At 40.4% G+C, this 21,989-nt stretch overlaps 1 protein-coding gene across 1 annotated transcript in view; it reads right to left on the bottom strand.

Annotated features, from left to right (window-relative positions):
* The window catches only part of LOC116051403 (cadherin-22), a 108,270-nt gene extending 87,118 nt beyond the window's left edge, over positions 1–21,152 (bottom strand). The window contains exons 1-2 of the mRNA XM_031301804.2: positions 21,141–21,152; positions 7,689–8,407 (exon numbers count right to left, since the gene is read on the bottom strand). Of these exons, the coding sequence (XP_031157664.1) occupies positions 7,689–7,988 (300 nt within the window). The 5' untranslated portion in view covers positions 7,989–8,407; positions 21,141–21,152. The remainder of the gene's footprint in view (positions 1–7,688; positions 8,408–21,140) is intronic.
* Between the last annotated feature and the right edge of the window lie 837 nt (positions 21,153–21,989).

Below are 21,989 nucleotides of genomic sequence, written 5' to 3'. Positions count from 1 at the left end.
GCTGCAAATTAGCCTCGGGAAGGAACTTGTTTTGGTGGAACGTGTACGGTCAAAGGTTGTTTTGCTCATGCAACAGAAAACTCAGATCCAACAGATAGTTTAGCTAGCTGTTTCGATTTAACCTGCAGAGATATGAGGAGCAGTTAACCATAGTCCTCATAAATTGACCGGAGTTTAAAATTCCAACACAAAGAAAGCGGAAGGTAACGGACATCTGGCTGAAAAGAGGGACATCCGGTGGAATTTCCGGCGGCATCAGCGCAATCCCGGTAGTGGAACGTCGTGGATATAGACTAGTATTAGAAAGACCTTACTTTTAAAAACTGAGAATGAAAGAATGAATGAAATAGAATGGCGAGACATTTGTGAAGCACAATTTTACATTTCCAGTGGTGATATCAGAACGTGGGCTGCATTGAGGGTTTCAAAGCGGGAGCAAATTGGCTGTCTTATATTTAAGTCTGTGTAATCAGGAGTAGGCCTGCCACATTTCACTGCAGCTTGTCAAGCTCTCTGATCTTAACAGCTTCAAAGTGTTAACAAGGTGACTGTATCAGAGACAGCCTAGGTGGAGAGAGCTATGGGGAAGGAAGGGTACAGACCATGGGCGACGGAGACAAGAGAGGAGTGTCAATGGTAGCATAGTGGAGAGGAAAAAGAAAGAGAAGAAAGTCAGAGGAAGAAGAGAAATAAAATGAGGGGGCGATGGTGCTAGGATGGGGTCGGATGGGGAGGCAGAGAGAAGCTTAGACTGAAGATAGAGGATGGAAACACACACATAGGAGAGAAATAAGCTACATAACATGGTAATATCATTATTTAAAGTATTATTTAAAAAATAATTTCAAAAGATGACAACACAGAGTGGACAAAAGGCTTTCTCCTTCCCCAAAATGGGAAATGTGGCTCCATAAAACACCATGTACAACAGCACCACTAGTTTACAGTTTTTTTTATCATTCCTCCCATCTTTAGTAGTTTGTTCCTCTTTGATTACAGCCTTGTGAAGATTGGACTTACATTTGATTAATCACAGCTTGGTTAATTACGACAGGAGAATTGCTTTAACATGCATAGTATGTGTATTTTTCTGTTGTCTGATTGACTGTGTCCATGGCCAAACACCTCTCATTCATAAACACACACAAGGCATTCAAATTATGCCATCCAAGAGTACTCAGGTATCACGAAGGAACTCCGTATTAAATCAGAAAAATATCAAACAGATGAAATATTCCAACAATTTTCTCCTATTAAACTCTTCTTTTTCTTATTTCCTCTAACAAACTGCTGTTGAAGCTACATTGTGTAAGAATTTCTCCCATCTAGCGGTGAAATTGTTTATGGGAACCAACTGAATATTAATTTCTAGCCCTTCCTCCTCTGGTGGCTGAACCCGAAATTAGCTCTCTCCATCGTTTAAACGCAGCTGTTCTAGCCACTCCAATATTAACTTTGGTCTTGTTGCTTTGCCTGTTGCGTTGTCGTTTTAATTCTCTTTTTCGCTTCCCTGGCGAGTAATCTCCCCTTGGCATTCGTCACAGTGCCAATAGGTGTAAGAGGGCGAAAGGCGGCGGTATGTCCCTCTTTGGCTAATGTATTTTAAAGATGGAGGCGCTACATGGCTGCCGTCATTCGAGCGAGTCGCTCGTATGTATTCTGAATGATTCTGAATGTCAGATTCTATGCTTACGAGAATACTTTGATTAGTTGGTGGAAGTAATTACACATGAATGAGCACATATTTGTGAAAGAACAAAGGTTTTTTTGCTAAGAATCAACTCAAAACATTACACAATGTAGGTTTAAGGAAACAAACCAGCAAATAGAAAACTACATAACCAGAACCACAGAATGTGATACGCCATAAATCAAACTAATATTCTTCAGAAAGATGTAGACGTTTTGGTGAACAAAAAGGATGAGGCCATCTGTTTTATTTGGCTTCAATTTGAATGCCGAGAGTTAACAAAAAGGGACAAAGAAGCACATGGACACACTAATGCTAAGACAGGATAGATTAATCCATGCCAGATACATCCATGATGATCAAAGAGTATCAAAGGATACAAAAAACCCTGTACACAAAACCCTTGAACTGTACTGTTTTTGTTGCCAAACTATGTTCTATTTGTATAAAGGCAGTTGCACATGCTGCACACATAGTCTCTCTTTCTCACACACACACACACACACACACACACACACACACACACACACACACCCTCAAAATGGATTTATTTCTGCCAGCTTTTGTCAAAATAGAGGAGAAAGACACATGACTGAGGAGAAGAAATATGTGTAATTGTCTTTACTTCCTTTAACAACAGCCATTTAGGATTATCTGGGCTCAACAGCAACTTTGCAAAAGTACACTTCCTGTGTGTTCCCCATTCCCTTCCTTTTGTTACAACACATTTTTGAAAAGTAGCTGGCAAGAAGAAAAATATAGTTGCATCATTTAATTATTCAAGGATTTATTATTTAAACGTATTGTCCAAAGCTGTCAGTTTAATGTCATGCGAGTGATCATTTTATTGGTTAATCTGATTTCATTAGCAGAGTAGTGGCAGCCAAAGTGTGAGACGGAGCAAACTTGGCAAGTTTGCTGAGTTGTGGTAAAGTAAGATGAAAAAAAGCTTTTCGTAATTATCCAGTACAGAGGCACACTCCTTGGCTTTAATCCTCTACTGCTCAATTTACAGTGTTTATACCAAACATCCAGCAGAGTCCATCTGTGTGTGTGAGAGAGAGTTATACACAGACATCCACACTCACACAAACCATTAATACCACTGATAGCACTAGACAGTGCCCTAGTCACATGAAGTGCAATAACTTTAGATAATTATATTAATAAAACCATCTCTCTTCTCCTCCTGCTGTGTCACTCCCTCGAGCTCCCCTCAGCCCTTTTATATCAGTTCACTTCCCCTGGCACCCTGTCCTGTAATGAATCACAAGTGTATGAAGTCTCTTCTTCCACAGTCTCCCTTTGCAACCTGCCCTCTTCCTTCATTTCTTTCCTCATGTACCACTCAATTTCTCTCTGTCTATCTTTCTGTCCCCCAGCAGACAGACAGCACTGCCTGTTGGCCATGTTGTTGGTCTTGCCAGCAGGAATGCAGCGCAATTACAATGGCAGACAAACAATGGCCAAAGGGTAATTATTCTGCAACACCCGACCCTGTTGTGTAGAACATCTTCATTCATTTGTAGGAATAGAGAGATCAATATATGCAGATGCAATATTAGCTGGTCAATTGCCATGTCTAAATGATTAGAAACAAAGGGAATCACATGATTGATGTGTGTGACTCATCGCTGAGTCTCATGCTGTCTGAATTAATATCCCGTCTTTTCAGATCACGTTCTATGTAAGGCAATCAAATCGTACATGCTGTCCACTCTGATCAACTCAATAAAGTTCATTTGAGAAGCAGCTGATGAATGGAATGTGAACGAGAAGAGGGGGAAAAAAAGAAGGCAACAATATTCCCAAATGTAACAAATGGCACCAAGATGATAGCAAACAGATTCGATTTGACATATGCTCGTTCTCTATAATTACATTAGAGTAATAACATTCAATAATCACATTTCTGGTGTCAAGATATTGTCCTCAACATCAACATCAAAGAGAAGTACATGGCTGAGGTTTGTCATCAATGAGTAATGCCGCTGTTTGACCAAATTGTTCCAGGAACAAAGGAGCCGCAGAAATTAAAGTACCAGGGTACAAATTTGTCTAATAACGAATTAAAAAAATGACAGTTATGTTTAAAACACAGTTTTCACACACATCAAAACAATAACACAGGCTGGATGTAATGCCCACATGCAAAGAACACACGCAAAGGTGGAAAAGGAGTCTGAAAACTCTAGAGTGCCTGCCTCCAAAGTAGCTATGATATGAGTGCTTATAGTCCGTTATTCTTGCTTTATTAGGTAATCACATTGAAACAATGAGCAAATGATGTTTGTTTTTTTCTCGTTTACTCTCTTGTCGCTTACTGTGTGAATGAAGTTACACACCAGGAGATGAGTTTGACCAGTGAACTGTAAAATCTGCCCTGATAGTTCCTTGGCGATCAGAAAGTACTTCCTTCCAGCAGAGCCATTTTGTGATTCAGGAACTAGGGCAAAGGAACTAAATTTAGACCTTGGTTCTTCTGGTGGAAAGGCAGGTACAGCTCTTGAGGTAAATCAGCTAAATTATGTGTTATTTGTAAGGATTAGAACTTGTGATTCAGGCCCACTGCCGAATTTTTCCATATGTAATGGAAATGGCACATTAAAAGGTCATTGATAACATGATAAAGGATTAAGGTTGCCTCTTCTTTCCATCCTTTTGTCTTCTAGTAATACTTGAAGCTGATACCAAGGAATGTCAAAATCTGTATGTATTATACATTAAAGTGTTCAGACTGCCTGGGCAACATTTCCTTTGTCAAAATGCAGTATAGCTGCTTCATCAGAAACATTTCCATTGGTTCACCAAGCTTTTCAAATTAAGCATCAGCAGGAAGTATTCAGTTTGCATAAAAAAAGCCAATGGATTTTTACAGCTTCCAGAGGTTCTACAGCACAACAAAGCAGAGTGGATCAGAGAACAATTATGTTCACTTTCTATCTGTAGATAACAATGAGAACAGAAATGTGGGAGTGAAACAAAACTCAAAACCACTGTAACTCCTACACTGCACAGGAATTACAAAACTTCTAAAAGCTGAAGGTAGACACTCTTTTAAAATGGCTGCTTCTCTTCAACTGCACGAGGTCACAGTTACAGCATGCCAGGGCTTTCCAAACCAAAAATGGTGTTAGAAAAAGAGACAGTATTGATGTTTTGATATGTAATGGAGACAGAGCTTTGTCTTTGCACTGGCAAAGGGTTTTACTGTTGAAACTGGAGAACAACTGGTGAAAGAGCACCTTTCAGAGGTTCACTGCAGAAAACCACTGGGACTTGATCTCTATCTCTTCTCGTTCTTAAAGGTCAAATATGTAATACTGACAGCTAGAGTTTAAAATGTTTACTGCAGTCCAAACTAAGTCGTCTCCTCCGCAGTGTTGAAGTTCACGGGGGTTGCCAGGTTGCAAACGCTAAACCCAACGTTCCACAATGTCAATGTTAGCTTGATGGTCTTGCACTGCCAGCCATTACTCCACAACGCAGTGGAGTAGCTAGATTCTGCTACATTTATGTTTATAAAAGCCAGTACTCTCGCGGAGGTCTGTACTCGGCTGACCTTTTATTGGCTAAACGTACCAACAACGACTGCTAAAAAGACTGCAACCTTGCGGAGCTTTGTGCCCGACTGACAGCCACCCTTTCTCGGCTTAACCTCACTGCAACAGCCACTAAAAAGATCGCAAGCTTGCAGTCCTCTGTACCCAGGGCACAGTCACCGTTTGTCGACTATGGCCACTGAACAAAAGCGGGAGAATAATTTCGGCAGGGGGGAGATTTTCGGTACTGCTACTTTCTAGACCCCGTTATACAGCTTGTCTATACACTGTATCACACATTATGGTTGCATGCCAGTTTGTAACAAGGTGGGAATCATCTTACTGTCCAACATCTCATAACTTTGAAGCTGCCGATGGTAACATTAGCCACAATAATATTCCATAACATAACATAACGTTACATACATTGCAGAGCAACCTGTAGAGAACATAAGCCGTGTCCCAATCCAACAATTCAGGCTATACGGTTGTTTAGCCAAAGTTAAACTGCATGTTTCCATTATGAGGAACTCAAACTTGCGGTTTCTGTTATATGTCTATCACGGTAGTTGTAAACAGCCGTGGCTCACCCGCTTGCCCGGTCCTCCGGTAACGTTCACTTCACCAGGTGTGTCTCGTCTCATTTTTTTGCGAGTAACTAACTTGAGTACTATATAATTTCATGCAAGCACATGAATGTTGAAATTACTGAAAATGCCCATCCTACCACGTTAGCCATGATAGAAATTAATGAAGCTCAACGCTTACCTATTTAGGAGGTAATTAGCCAACTCGCCGTCCTTTTAGGCTCTAAGCTGTCTCCATCTTTTAAATGCATTTCCAATATTACCTGTGTTTTACCACGTCTCTGGTCATGCAAATGTATCTCTGTTCATCCAGTTTGTGTGGTTGCTGCGACCATGGCTGCAGCCAGCACGTTGTTTTTGCGTGTTTTGTCTGGCAACCCCGGTGTCAAAATGAGCAGTTGAATACAACACACAGGCCAAAATAAAAACAGACATTCCGTCACGGAATGGAAATTTCAAAGAAGAAATTACCGGCTTTAGCATTGTTGTCAGATAAGATAGTATTTCAACTTAGCATGTTTCCTTAATATTTGATGACATATTGTGGTATTTTTTTGATTAAATACAGTAAATATATTACATATTGGACCTTTAAACCCATGACCGGCGTGTTTTTTTATTTATTTTTTTGCTAGTGTCTGTTATACCTCTTTTACACCAATGACCAGGGTCAGACCAGAGTTATCTGACCTGTGTTCAACCATTCTTTTGTCAACTCAAACCAAGCCAGTCAACACGGGTTGAGCCATGGTCATGACAAATCAGATACGACCTGGGTCACAACCCCGGAGCGATGCAAACCAATAACCTCACATGCTGGAAATGGGCAGGGGGTTTACACGTCTTATTCAGTGAACGGCTAACGTTGTTGCATACTCCAGTCCAGCTGTACACCTTCATAGTTAGTGTTTTGTACTTGAATTCTTCATTGTAGGTTACAGTAGGCTCTCCACAGCCTGCTGTTTGAACTGCAACTCAAATGCACTGAGCACCGGTTGTGGTTATTGTTGGAATTGGAATGCACAGGATTAGACCTTTAATGTTTATGTTTTTTCCACATCGAAATGCAATTATTGTGCTTAAGGTGAGATTAATGTAATGGAAAATTACTAACAACAATGATATAGGTTGTTGTAGATGTGTCAGACAGTGCTGATATCTTAATAAAAAATTTCAATACAGCATTGGACACTGGCAAAATAAGGAACATTCTGTATTTTTTTTTAAATGATTTCATGAAATAAGATTCTCTTTTATGTAACTGGATTATTATAGATATTTGTATGGGGGAGTGACAGTTTATGCAATCATATAAGTGAACAGACTATGGCCTTACAGTAGTGGAGTTCTCAAATCTTTCAAATATGGCTGTGTAACCCCTTTGAATCACTTTAGTAGATACAATTATAAGCAGGAGACAGTAATAATGGAAACCCATGTCATTGTAGTAACAATTACCCTAACTGCAAATATTTTAGCGGCTTATTGAACTTGTGTGCGTCACTATGTATACAACAAGATGGATGAGAATTTTTGTATCTCCTCAAATAATAAATTAATCCATAAACAGATATCTGCCATTGGAAGCCTGTTGGGGCTGCTGTATATTTTGGTTTTGGGCCTCTGATTCTTAAGGACAACAACAGTTTTTGCTTCGGAGGAATCTGAGGAATCTTTCTGCTCATGGTTAAAGGCAAAAAAAAAAAAAAAAATGTTGAAAAAAAGAAGAAAATAATGTATTAATCCTGGCAACAGATGCATGCAGACATTTGCACCCTTTTTAACTTTAAATCCCTTCCGTTCAAGGAATCAGATCTTATTTGCAAAGTTTTTTTAAATATATTTACATGACAAAATGAAATGTCTTACCTTTCCTACGTATAGCGGCTCTGTGCCTGTGTACTCCTCCACCACAAAAAACTGGTTCCACACCCATCCTCTCTTCACTCTTTCCAATGACGAGGGTCCTTCCTCCTGTCTACTCCCTCCTGAGGTCGAACCACTAGTCCTTGAGGCCTCACACCAGCCAAAACTACAGCAGCTAAGAAAACCCAATGCTGCCAAAAGTGTCCAAGCTCCTGCTGTCCAAGAAGGAGACATTTTGTTTGAAAAAATAAAAAGAGGAAAAGAAAAAAAGGAAGAAATTGAGCCTGGGTCTACATGTAACATAAAAGGTGCATGTAGACAGAAGATTTTTTGGTTATAGTTTTATACCAAATAAAGGTCCAAAAGGGCAAACTTAAAAGGTCTTTGTGCAAGAACTTGAAAGTTAATCCATGAGATCACAAATATATCTGAGGTTATCTGCTGAATACAGGGCACGATGTGGCGCATATTGGCTTCCTAACACCTGCAGAATATCTGTTTGAGTAACATGTCAGTCATTCTGATTCTCTGATAGTATCTGCCCCACCTTTTATAAGCACTTTTTTCCAATTCTGATCTAAAGTAGTGAAACACACTGACTTTTTTCTGTCTTTCAAGCTGAATTATTGAAGGCAACAAAAACGAATTTTACTGGATTATCTCCCTGATCAGTGGGGAAATGAGGGGAAAACAGGGATACAATGGCTGTGAGGGACACGCCCCTTTTTCCGCTTCAGTGCATCTGATTTCACTTTTAGCCATGTCACGGCCAATGGTTGGTGCGTGTTTCAGGTGGTTTAATACTAAGCTGTCTAAAAATGAGTATATTGAACTTTTTTGAGAAAGAAAACTCTTCTGTAGTCCAGTTCCTCAAAAGTCATGAATAGTAGTGCCTCCTGAAGCAGAATCCTTGGACTGAGAAAAGGCCACCTAATTTTACTGTTGGTGATTTTGTTTGATCTTCGATGGTTTTTCCCTCCAGAACAATCCAGTGGTTTGGAAAGTTAATTCTTCAAAGGTCCTACGGTATTTCATTGGCCATCATGACAACTCTATCAGTGACTCAAAGGCAGGAATAGGACAAACCTGCAAGACACAAAAAGAAAATTGATATTATAATTGCAATTTAGGCTGAATCTGTAAATGTTTTCTACTTGATACTTTTGAAGGTCCTTCTGAGCCTCAAAATCAGTCAGGGTTTAGAATTACATCTATTTTTTTATTCCATATAGCATGAATAGTGTTGAATGTGCAATTTGCAATGAATGAAAGAAAAAAAATCCTCAAACAAACCATGTTTGTTTTACCTCTGTGTGTTCTGAGACACAAAACCCATGATATGTTGGTTTTATTAGGATTATCTGAACATAACTGTTTTTTCCACTAGCGCTTCTTGTGTTCAGCAAGAATTCTAACAATGTGCTGTGAGCTGGAGAGCGATGTGAGCACAGTGAAAAGAGGACAGGACACCAGGTGTGTGCAAAATAGGAAGGAGAGCGAGAGAGAGAGAGAGTGAGTGAGAGAGAGAGAGAGAGAGAGAGAGAGAGAGAGAGAGAGAGAGAGAGAGAGAGAGAGAGAGAGAGAGAGAGAGAGAGAGAGAGAGAGAGAGGTCATTGTTCATCACACACCAGACCCAAAGCATCTGTCTGCCTTCCGTCCGACTGACGGAGCGGCCCCAACATCAGCCAGCTGATTAATTGCATGAGGGAGCACTAATTGGATAAAAGTATTAATCAATTAATTCTATCCAATAAGGCAACAACCACCTAATACTTCAGACAAACATTGGGGAGCGGTAGGGGGGGAGCAGATACGGTCCTCTGCTGTTGTGAAACATTCACAGAGGTTAGACAGAAAGACAGAGCTGACGGAGCAGAGACACAGAGAGAAAGAGATGGGTTAGAGGGAGGGTAAATGAGAACAAGCAAGACAAAAAAGAGAATGAAAGAAAGAACTGAAAAATGAAATAATGAGTGAAAGGTTAAAGGAGGGAACGAAACAGACTGTGTGTGTGTGTGTGGCTGTGAGTGTGATTAATGGTCTCTTTGAAACATTCAGAACAAAAAGCGGATGACTGAAAAAGGAGAAACAATAACATTTAGTCTGTCTCTGGCCTCACGGTCTCAAGAAAGGAAGATTGCAAGACCAGTCGAAGAAAAGCTCCCCAGGCCAGCAGGTGGTTTAACCTATTGTATTTCTGCCGGCTGGGATAGGACTTCTAATCTCACTCTCCTCCTGCCTGGTAGCGTGCTTGGAGCTTCCGGAAATAATTCCTTCTCAGACTGTTGGTCAAGGCAATGTCCATGGTATTGGAAACCAACTGCTCTGGGGGTGTCTAGTATCCACAGCAAACAGTTCAGTTAAAAAGCTTAGACCTCTTCCTTCACTTGGTACAGTTGGTGTTGTTAATGGAGGAACTATGTGGGGAATCGCACATATAACATATCAGTAATGTTATCGCATATACGGTGTATTCAGTCATGTGATGCAGGGGTTGATTTGTTGCATCCAATTCAGTAACAGTGCAGCAATTACACATAATGTGGAACTTGTAAGGTGACTAATACTGATCTTGAATGGTACTCCAGTATTGCAAATGTTGGGAGACTTGCAAAATACAGACTTACAAGAATATACAGCCAAGCTAGAGGCTCCATAAGGCAGTACTTAGGCACAACACTGCTTTGAGTTAAATGTAAAATGCGCATGGTTCAAAAGGGTTGTACTTCATGGCTTAATTAATCATAGGTGTGTTTTAGGCGTAACATGCAATAAACCAATCAGAGTGTCATCTCCCATTCCCTTTAAATGCCAGGTGTGTTTGTACCTTGGCGCTGAGCAGGAAGGAGAAAAGAAACTGATCTGCTCGTGCGTAAAGTGAAAGCGTGCGAGCATATCACATCATAATACTATTTCACATTGTAACATTTTTTATTTTTAAACTTTTGCATGTTTGTATGCTGCTTCGCGTCCCTGTGTGTGCGGCTAGGCTCTCGTCAGGGATCACCAAAGTCATTACAATGAGGGGGATATGAATGTGTGTACCACATCCCATGGCAATCCATCCGATAGTTAAGATATTTTACTAAAAAAACTACGATGTCAACTTCATGATGGAGGGATAGGAAAAGTCTGAGGATCACCAAAGTCAGCAGACTTTATCCTCTAGGGACCATGAATGATTTCAATACATTTCATGGAAATCCATTGGTTAGTTTTATATCATATATATATTCATAGATATTTTGGTCTGGACCAAAGTGGCCATCAGAACGCTGGTATGGCTGAAAGAGGAAATTAGAGAAGAGGCTGAGACTTTTACATAGCTAAAAACGTTGTTGCGTTGTTTTCACAATAATAATTGGTTGAACGTTACATAGATTAACAGAACCCTATAACCACCTTATGACCACACCTGACTGCAGGAACCATTAACTGAAATTTGTACGTTCACAGTCAGGTAATCAACGATGAGCCTGCCAAGAGCCATTGGGGGCAGAAAATGGCTGCTCTAACCCCATTCCCCATACACATTCCTTCAGGACTAGACATAACAACACTGAACTCCAGAGAGAAAATTTAGCAGTCAAGGACAACTTTGTCTCTCGACACAGGCAGACTATCCCTATTGTTCCCTGGACTGATTGGCATGGCAGAGCAACACCAGTGGTGCACTGTGTGCGTCTGCATTGAACATGCCACTGCCTGCGTCCACTAATAGTAGGAGTGTGCTTGTTGGCAGTAATAGGCTTATTTTCCAGCATTCTGCAGCTTTGCTCTGACACAAGTGAGACAGAATGTGACTGGGCTCTTCTGACTACTCCCTGTGCCCGTTTCTAAGATCCACCACTTGCCCCTGCAGAGGATGATAGCCAATCGACGCTGCCTGGCAGTGGAGATGACACAATATTATCATCCTCTGCTGAGGCAGAGCTGTGTCCTTCTGTAGCCAGGCCACCCCTGTTGTGTTGTTAAACAGCAAGTTCCAACATGGCTGTGTCTCCAGTTCCACAGTCGCTGTAAGCCAAGGTAGTAGCTGACTGTCTGCACACAAACAGACCATCCTACTGTCAAATCACTGCCTGTCTGCCCGCTGCATTGCCTCCCACTAGAGACGCAAAGAACCCTGGGGTTAGTAATCTCTCTTGTCTGCCTCTTTCTTTGAACCCCTCTGCATCAGCTTTGTTGAAACGGCTACTGACGGTAGCCCTGCTGCATTCAGGACTTATTTCACAATGCAGCATCATTGGGGAACACACTGCAATGGTCAATCAAATGCATGCAGATTGCAGGTAAATTACCCTGATGTGAGCAATGTAAAATTGTGCTAATTCTACTGTTCCCCTTGCAATCATCAAGATGAATTAGTTAAACTATTGCTGCCATGGTAACTTTCTAGAGATGTACAATCTCTAGAAAGGGGTATAAAACTGTGTGTCTGAGATTCTGGAAACTGGACTTCCTGGATCTTTAATTTCACATCATTGTTACCTATAGCAACACGCCCACACCATTGCAGCCCCACACAGGTTATTAACACAATGATATTTCAGGTATGAACTTTGACAATAAACAAGCAGGTGCCTGCTCATCTGCCTGGTGTTTGCAGATCACTGTGGATCGAGAAACACACATGAGATTTTTATTGTTTAATGTTCTTTCTGTAAATTATATCACTTCTTGCAAGCCTGTACAATTTTGCACCCATGCCCTATTTAGTACACAATAGATCAGAATAGACCACTCTTAAGGGTCGAGACTTAATCTAAATGCTTCACATTGTGTAGGAGTCAATTACAACACAAATTCAAATTAAGGGTTTATATCTCAATTTGAAAAATTCATATAAAGCTTAGCCTAAGTTTATTTAGATAATACTTTGCTTTACATTTTCTCTCTCTCCCTCTCTTTCTCCCAACTTGATCAGCTGACTCTGGGCGTTAAATTAAACCAACCAGATTTTGCCACAATCTCCGTGAGCTAACATGTTGTTGCAATCAAACCTTCAATCTGTTTGACTCTCTGCTGCTGTCAGTTGTCATTTCAGGCAATATCAATGCAACCACCCCCATTCACCTCCAGTTCTCATCATTCCCAGCGCCCAGGTTTCTTCCACCATCAGAAGCCCCGCTTCACATCACATCCATCCAGATCTTCAGGCTCTTCCTTCAGTCCTTCATCACCACCACCACTGGTTAGACTCCTTATAAATACCACTTATAAATATAACATTGCAATGGAGTTAATCACCATAGACAAACATTTCAACCTATTGTGCACCATGTTAATTCAATTTATTTCACGCTTAAATTAAGTATCTCCTGATTCAAATACCTTAAGTATGATAAAAACTAGTGAATCTCTTATTGTGCATTGAATGATATTTGATCAAAAAAAGAGAGAAAACTCATCTTAAGTCCCTCACTTGACTTACATTGATCAAAAAATATTTCTTTTCAAGTTTCCAATTAGATATTTTTGAGCTGTGGAGTAATAACTTCAAAGCAACAGAAAGCATACTGTTTATTCCTCTGTGCCTCAAAGGCAAACAGCATTGGGAGGATAGAATTAATTCATTTTTGCCTATCTACACTTTCCTTGTTCCCTTTCCCTTACAGTAGATGACTTAACAGTGCGGCAGGCAGTTTGAGTATGTTTAATTAGAAAGCATTTGTGTCAAATATTTTTTCTGCGTGCACCAATGGCCCAGAAGTTGCTTTGCAAACTGAAACATTTGCTGAGCACCAAATGTTTGGTATCTAAAAACAAAATCAAACACTCCTCCAATGAATCTCCTCCTTCTGTTCTGCCTCCCCACTTAGGGAATTTCATTAAGTGTGTACACATTTACTCATGATTGCATGTAGGTCTTTTAGTAGGGAACTCTAATGAGTCAGAGGTGAAAAAAGAGAAAATGAGAGTTACGTTAGTGTGTTCTGGTTTTACTCAAACTTTGGCATCACTACAGTGGAGTCAGAAGCATTCACTAAAGGAGGCAGAATAGTGACATGTCAATTACTGCTCTTTCTCTTTCTTGCAGTGGCTAGCAAAACTTGTTGATGATGAAAATATGGCTGGCATATCTGTGTCTTCCTGTGTATCTCTCTTTTTCCTCTCCAGTATGTCTCTCCATTCCCTACTCTACTCATTCTCCAATCCAAAGCTTTTGGCGAGCACTGTGCAGCCATACGTGACCTATTAGAGTGCTGGATTGATTATAAAGCATGGCTGCAGCCTCTCATCATTGGGCATGCCCAGAGCACGCCCTTTGACAGCTGGCAGTGGACAGACGACAGCCAGGCAAGACTGATCACTGCGAACTGATAGGCATGGTGCCAATGGCCGGCAGACAGCCCTCTCTGTTTCTCTGGCGCACGCACGCACGCACGCACGCACGCACGCACGCACACACACACACACACACACACACACACACACACACACACACACACACACACACACACACACACACACACACACACACACACACACACACACACACACACACACACACACACACAAACATTTACAGGCATGCAAGCACGCAATGTGTGTGGGTGTGTGTTACAATGCATTTGACCAGGGGCCCTTTGTCCTCATTGGCTGACATGCTGCTCTGACCAAAAATATGAATGAGAGAAAACAATAATTGAATACATAAATAACTAAATAATTGCTAAAAAAAAAAAAAAAAAAACATTATGCAAAATAAAATAGTCATTTTAAATTGAAAAATATGTTTTCAAGTGCTGAAGTCAAAACTGCCTAAAAAGTACTTAAATAATTAAAGTGAAAATAAACACTGTTGTTGTATAATATTATACTACCATTACTATTGTTAGAGAGAGCATCCCAAACTCCTGTTCAGCACACAATGATGTCATTGTCAAAGTGTAACATGATGTAAAGATACTTCTTCTTTATCGTTATGTTGGTGATTGACACAGCAATTACGTTTGGCTTACTGTAGATGTTTGCCTGAAACTAAGGATATGTTGCATGACTGTTATGAGTGCATGTATTTGTACCGGACCGTTTCAGTACAGGACTTTCAGTCCTTCCAAGTTCCCACACGAACATATTAAGTGGCGGACCAGAAGTTTGTTTAGTCTCCGCTATGCACTTTGAGCGCTTTACACACACATTGCACACAGTACGCTTATCCCAGCCAAGCCTCTCGCTAGCCAGCGTCATAGCCAATGTAGAGAAGCCAGAGCTTGAAGACCCTCCGTTATCATTAAGGTCTCCTGTTTGGGAACACTTCGGTTTCCCGCTGAAAAACAACAACGGACAAAAACAAGTGGATAAGACGAAAGTAGTGTGCCGACATTTCTCATTAGTGATCGGGTATGTTTCTGGCAACACGTCAAACTAAAAGGCTCTAATGACTGTTGTGTTCCTAATTGGACCAAATTAATAACTTAATTAGAGTAGAGATCTTATGGCGGCCATATTTGTGTGGTCATTGTGTGTTGAAACTATCATCCTTTAATTCATATAAGGTGTGTTTACATACTGTTGATTACTGGCTTCATCACATTACATTGGGTATCTTGGGGCTTATAATGTGTTAAATGTTGATTCTATTTAGCTTCTTTAATGGGCTAATCGGTGACTATGGTTAGTTGTACCTTTACAAATAAAGCTTCATAATGGTTGTTGTACATTGTTGTTTATAGTGACAGTGCCCTCAAAAGAGAGACAGAGTTGAGTGAGGCAGCTAGCCAATATGCTCTATGCAAAACTGGTCTCAAAGCAGCAAGTAAATTATAACTGAATTATCCCAAATACATATTTTTGTCTGCATCTTTTGTTCAGCTTAGAAATAATCATTCTTTATAGACTGAGAAACTAATGTATTTTTTTGGTCTACATTATAGCTTGTTCTAATTATGTTATGTGTTATTTTTTATCATAAAAGCACAACTGAGCAGTGCTATTTCATGTGGCAATGAATTCAATATTTTGTTTAATGTTTGAAACAGATCTGATCAGTTGTTGGGGATTGGGGGCAATGCAACATGGAGGGGGAAGGGGAGAATATATGAAATTCCTTTCTTTTATGGGGGGAAAAATGACCCATATTCTGGGAAGCTTGTATCTAAAGAATGTATGAAATAAAGGAAAAAAAAACACTGCAGTATAAAATACACACAATAGAACATATTTGAACAATGAGAAAAAAAAATGGAACCTGGAGGTAATTTTATCCATTGTTATGATTTTTCTGCAGCTAGTAAAAGGTTCAACATTAAGGATTTGTTGTTGACTGATGCACACCAGCTGATTGGTCAGTGGCCAATTTGAGTTTGTTTCCAAAACAAGTTTCTTTCTGATTTTTTATTTTTACTATGATAAGCTTATCTGTGCCTCTCTGCTCTGCCATTAGCCCGCTCTCCTCTCAATTGTGCCTTCCCTGACCAATCAGATTAGCTGCCACTTTGTCAGTTGTGTGGAGTGCATATGAGTACTGTGAATTACTGACTGAAATATACGAGGCTGCTTTTTTTGTTGCACAGAAACACTGTTAAACTCTGGTTGTAAATGATGAATGATGTATTAGCAGAAAATGTCTTTTCACAAACATTTGTGTGTGAACACTCACTCAGAGACACAACTATGTACACACGTTTTCCACACAAACACATGCACAGAAAATGAATGCAAACTTAAAGGACAATTCCGGCGCAAAACGAACCTAGGGGTTATTAACAGATGTGTACCCACTCTGTCGTTCTCTGGGACATGTTTTCATGCTAATTGAATGTGTTTACTGTACAATTACAAAGTTGTCAATGCTTCGGTGAACATTTAGCGACCCTCATTATGCTACCGTTGAAGTTTGGTGATATTTTGAGCCTTTTTAGTGGTACAAAATAGCGATTTGTTTTTACTTTCCCTGTGCCCCGAATACTAGCGTTGTAAGCTAATCAGCGGTCCGCACTAGCGTCTTTCAAGCTACAAACACATTCGATTAGCATGAAAACATGTCCCAGAGAACGACAGAGTGGGTACACATCTGTTAATAACCCCTAGGTTCGTTTTGCGCCAGAATTGTCCTTTAAGTATAAACATTTCATTTTGCAAGCGTTTACACCACACACCCATCCTACCATTAGTTGTCTTCCCCACCTTCCTTCACTATCTTATTCTATATTCCATGCACCTCTTTGCCTTCTCTGTCTTTGTCTGTCTGAACTCACTGTCAACAAGTTCTAAAACCTATTGCTTTTCAGCCTTCCGCTCTCTCTGTGTCACTTTATTTTGTAGTCTTTTTCTTTTGACTTCTACTCAGTCTTCTCTTCCATCACCCTGCCCTTACAACTTTTCTATCATCTCTTATGCTGTCTGCCTAGCCACATCGTCTTTCTCACTCATTTTCTTCTTTTGCACTCCACTGTCACTTTTATTTGTTCTTGTATTTCCTTTTTCACCTGTTGTCTGCTCAACAGTCTCAGCAGGTTCCCTCAGTTAGGCTCCCTCTGCAGGTTTATCTGTTTGTCCTGTTTTTCTCCATCCGTTTGTCTATCTCTTCCATCCCTTTATAGTTTTTCAGTTCCATCCTGTATTACTTTAAAATATATTTATTTTCTGAGATGTATGATGTTTCATTAACCTTCTCTTGTGTTTTCTGCACATTCTTACACATATACAGTACATGTGACAACTCAGTTGAGCCTGGTGACAAGGAATGTCGCTGCATTTCTCTGTAACAATAACTTCTCATGTCAGTGGCCACAGTGAAGAAAAACCTGGCACAGGTGATTACTATCTGAAGGAAAGAGTTTATATTTGGAAGTTAATAGCCTGAGGTTAACACATGGCCACATTTACTCCCCCAACACCCCCCCAGAGCCCACTCGCTTGCCACAGTATATCTCTGCCTCAGATTGATATGTGCACGGATTTTGCATTTACTCAAAAAAGTCCCTATGCACACACACAAGCATGCACAGATTAAAACACACACACACACACACACACACACACACACACACACACACAAACACAAACACAAACACACACACACACACACACACACACACACACACACACACACACACAGTAGATAGCGAGACAGACCCTGTACCATCTTCTGTTCCCAGAATCTCCCCATCAGATGGATGAAAGCTGCCATCAAAGCCCGGCCCAGGAGGAGTTCAGACGGTGTGCTTATTCGAGTGAACCCGACACCAGAGTCCAATCCCCGCCAGCATGCTTATTAAATAGCCTACATTGTCATTTCCAATCCCAATTTGTCACAGTCACTTGGCTCAGCGGCCCCGTGCCATGTCACAGACGAGTGAAAAAAGAGCCACAACAGAAAACATGTCTGTTTATGTAATGTTTATCTAGCAATGGTAAAGTTTTAATGGCCTGTTTGCTGCTTTACTGACAAAATAAAAATAAATTACATAAAAGAACACAAACTACGAAACAACTGTTTTCTCTGGAGTGCAAAAGGGTTACCATGTGTAGAAGTGTACTGGCTCATGGAAGTTGTGCAAATATTCATAAATGATGAGACTGCTAAACAGGCAAACATTCAATAATAATAAACATTTCTGCAATGTAAATGCAACTTCAACGTTTACAGTTATGTTGTGCACTGTATGTCAGTATTTGATATAGATAAAATAATATTATGTTCAATGCGCAATCATATATTAGCAAAGTCTATAAATTGTCAGATGAAATGTTGATGCAAATCGCCTACAGTTTCAAAGCATAATTCAGTTCTTGTGCCATAATTGTCCAAACATCAATTCCAACTAACCACAACATGTAATTCTTAATTCAAACCACCTCTGCACAAACATCTAACACATTTCATCCATCTGAATGAATCAGTCCCCATGTAGTTTAAGGATCCAGGCTGCTTTCTGTTTGGCTGCCTCCTGTACACCGGCAGCATGCTAGTTGGACCTTGCTATTGTTTGGGTCTCTCTCTTCTCAACTGGACTCTATATTCTGAATCCAAAACCCCATGTTGTATTGGCAAGTCAATGATATGCAGCCGAGTGTGACTGGGGAGAACAAAATCTGCATTGACACAGGGAACTGTCTAGAGAATGGGTGCTGCCTTGCATTAGGCTGCTGTGTTTGCTTTTGGTTTATAATGAGAGGTGACATATTGTCAGTGCCTTGCTAAAGCTGGTCTCCTAATTACACTAATTGCTGCTTTTCCACCCCCGTCCCTCCCTTTCTCTTCAAATCTCATCCCCCCTCCCTCCCCCTTCCCCTTTCCTTGTTCAGTCTCTCCCATGCTGCCAATACTGCTTCTACTCTTCAAAACTCAAAAGCCTTCACCCACATACTAAAATGAACCTGCACCCACTCATTTGTTTTCTCACTTTCTCTTTACGTACATTGATTTTTGTTAAATTCCTTTTTCATAAAGTAGCCCTGGTCCATTCCTTACTCTGTCTCTCTGTCTTTGTCTTTCTGTCGTTCTCTTTCCTTTCCCCACTGGATTAGCCTTTGTGCCTATGCATGCCACAGTGTCCACTATTGCTGCACAGACCTCCATGCCTGGGCTGCCAGCTGCACAATTACTAAATCGCTCATCTCATGGGTGGCTGGAACTCTGTATCCCCAGCTTTTGCTGGGAGAGAGAGAGAGGGGTGAGAGAAAGAGAGAGAGAGAGAGAGAGAGAGAGAGAGAGAGAGAGAGAATATGAATGAAACAAACACAAAAAGGAAAGGGCAGTGGGATCAGGAGGGATAAACCGGAGTAAGAGCCCGAGCCAAAAGCTTGCTTCTTTAAGACTGTGTGTGTGTGTGTGTGTTTCTACTTAGACACGTATGCTTGTGTGCATGCATGTGTGCAAAGAAAATATTCTTTGTGTCAGTGTGTGTTCACGCATCCATGTAGTTGCATGTGTGTGTCTCTGTAAAAGACAGGTGAGGACCGAGGTAGTTGACAGCTGTCAGTGCACGCGGGCCCAGGATGGTAGAAGAGCGCTGGTGTCTGTCAACACACTGCTCCGACTCTGCCCTTAGCTTCAGGCCGACTATACTTAGGACCCTCTCAAGACAACCAGAGGCCACTGGTGCCTATCAGAGCTGCTTCCAGCCAATGCAAATGCAAAAGCGAGTTGGATGGACTACCGTCAACAAGTTCAAGAGCATATTGCAGAACTAGTGTACAAAGTTTTTTTGCTCTTTCTAAAAAAGGAGGCTTGATGCATCATGAATCAGGAGACTGGTCTGGAGCAGAGGGATCCACTTCATACACTGAGCATTTCAGAGCAATATAATATTACACTGTTGCACACAAGCCTTAGGTCTACTTGGCATGGAGACCTGGTAATGATCTGTCTATAAATGGGTGTACTGTGCCATCGGCACCGGTTTCCTGTGCAACCTGTTCTGGCGTGTAAAGCTGTTAATGCAGGGAAGACTCTGCAACAACATGGATAGGAAATTTTCTCAGCAAGTATTTTTAACTATATTTGTTCCTTGAAAAAAACATAAAAATAGACATGTAGGTATAGAGGGCAAATTCAGCATTACACATCATGTCATCCAATTTGCTCTTTTTCCCAATTTGTCATCCCTCATCCCCTCTCTGAGCAATATCATAATTCAACAAATTTGTCACCTGCACATGATATATTTACTGATGTGTTTGGAGCAAGCAGTGTATTGAAGAGCCCAAGTCAGTAACTGGAGAAAGGGTTGAGGGCTTTGGAGATGATACTTTTTTCTAGTAATTGACGTCAAGTCTCAAGGATACATGAGGAAGTGAAAGTAGAGTACAAAGTTACTAGATGATTTAGAAGCAGGCTTTAGGTACCTCAATGGCAGTAGACAAGCCCAGTCCAGCTCTCACTTTTAGGGGGATAAAATGAACCTGGCCCACAGTAAATTATTCACTGTATTATTCTCTTCTCTTCTAACTGTTGGTAACTGTGTTGGCTGGAAATTATTGAAGTGAAGAAATTGTGTGAATACATGTAGCTCAATGGGTTAAAAAAAACAGGAATGCAAATTAGAGATCATAATTAGTTGAGCACATCTATTTTTGATGGATCTATTTTAACTCTTGACTTAATGGCAATTATATTTTTAAATGCAACTGAATGTATGTTTAACACATAATAATAGGACACTCACAATGATCAAATAATTAAAAATTAATAGTACATGAATACAACTACATTGTTGTACCTTTAAGCACACCCTCCCAAAGGCAATACATAGAAAAGAGCTGAAAGAACACAAGTAACAACAGAAAGGTATTTTTTTGAAAGCTGAACAAAGCCATTTTTGCTTGCCTTGGCATTTGAACCTTATCTTATATAAGCATCTGTATGTTTTACACACTAGCGGTACATAAGCCGTGAATTCATGTTGGAAAGAAAACATACTGGAAAAACAAGACACTTAATTATGGCTTGTCAAGTATATTGTGTTTTGACACTTACATAAATGCTTGCACTGTGTACTGAACCTGCAAGAGTAAAAGCATATCAGTAAGAGCCCAGTGGATATTTATCAAAGGAGAATTCCGGTCGATTTCAACACGTAGCTCTGTTGTTTGTAAATTTGGAGTGCTGTCCGTAGCGAGAAAAACGAAAACAATCGGTTTTGCCTACACCGTGTTATCCTCCTGCTACAGTTTGCACACAGGAGGCTGAAACAGGGCAAGTTTTGTCAGTGAATCTGACTGCAGTAGATGTGAAAGAAATGCATACAAGTTGTTCTAATTCAGCTGTGTTTAGTTCTGGAGTTTAGACGGGAAGACAAGTGCTTCAGGACCGTCTACAAACTACAACACCGAAAGAGATACAACAAAAATATTTTCAAAAATAGGCATATGCTTATTTTTTAAAAGTAAGTGCTGAAGTACAACTAGCAGGAGACAAGTTATAATTGAGGTAAGTACACTACCTTATTTAATCATTAAATTAATAAATATTTTTGTTGTATCTCTTTTCGGTGTTGTAGTTTGTAGACGGTCCTAAGTCTTGCCGTCTCACCACCGGAACTAAACAGAGGTATAAATTAGCACGACTTTTATGCATTTCTTTCACATCTACTGCAGTCAGATTCACTGTGTTTACTTGGATAGGCACTTGTAATGACATTTTGAACGTTAAGAGGCTAAAAGCATGTTTAAAACTTGCCCGATTTCAGCCTCCTGGGTGCAAACTGTAGCAAGAGGATAACACGGTGTAGGCAACACCAATTGTTTTCGTTTTTCTCACTACTGACAGCACTCCAAATTTACAAACAACAGAGCTACGTGTTGAAATCGACCGGAATTCTCCTTTAGGCAGAGCTCTCGTAACATAAAATC

The sequence above is a fragment of the Sander lucioperca genome, chromosome 6 (genome assembly GCF_008315115.2).
Source record: "Sander lucioperca isolate FBNREF2018 chromosome 6, SLUC_FBN_1.2, whole genome shotgun sequence".
Lineage (NCBI taxonomy): Eukaryota > Metazoa > Chordata > Actinopteri > Perciformes > Percidae > Sander > Sander lucioperca.
The sequence above is the reverse complement of the archived record's forward strand: the minus strand, read 5'-3'. Positions and strand labels throughout refer to the sequence as shown.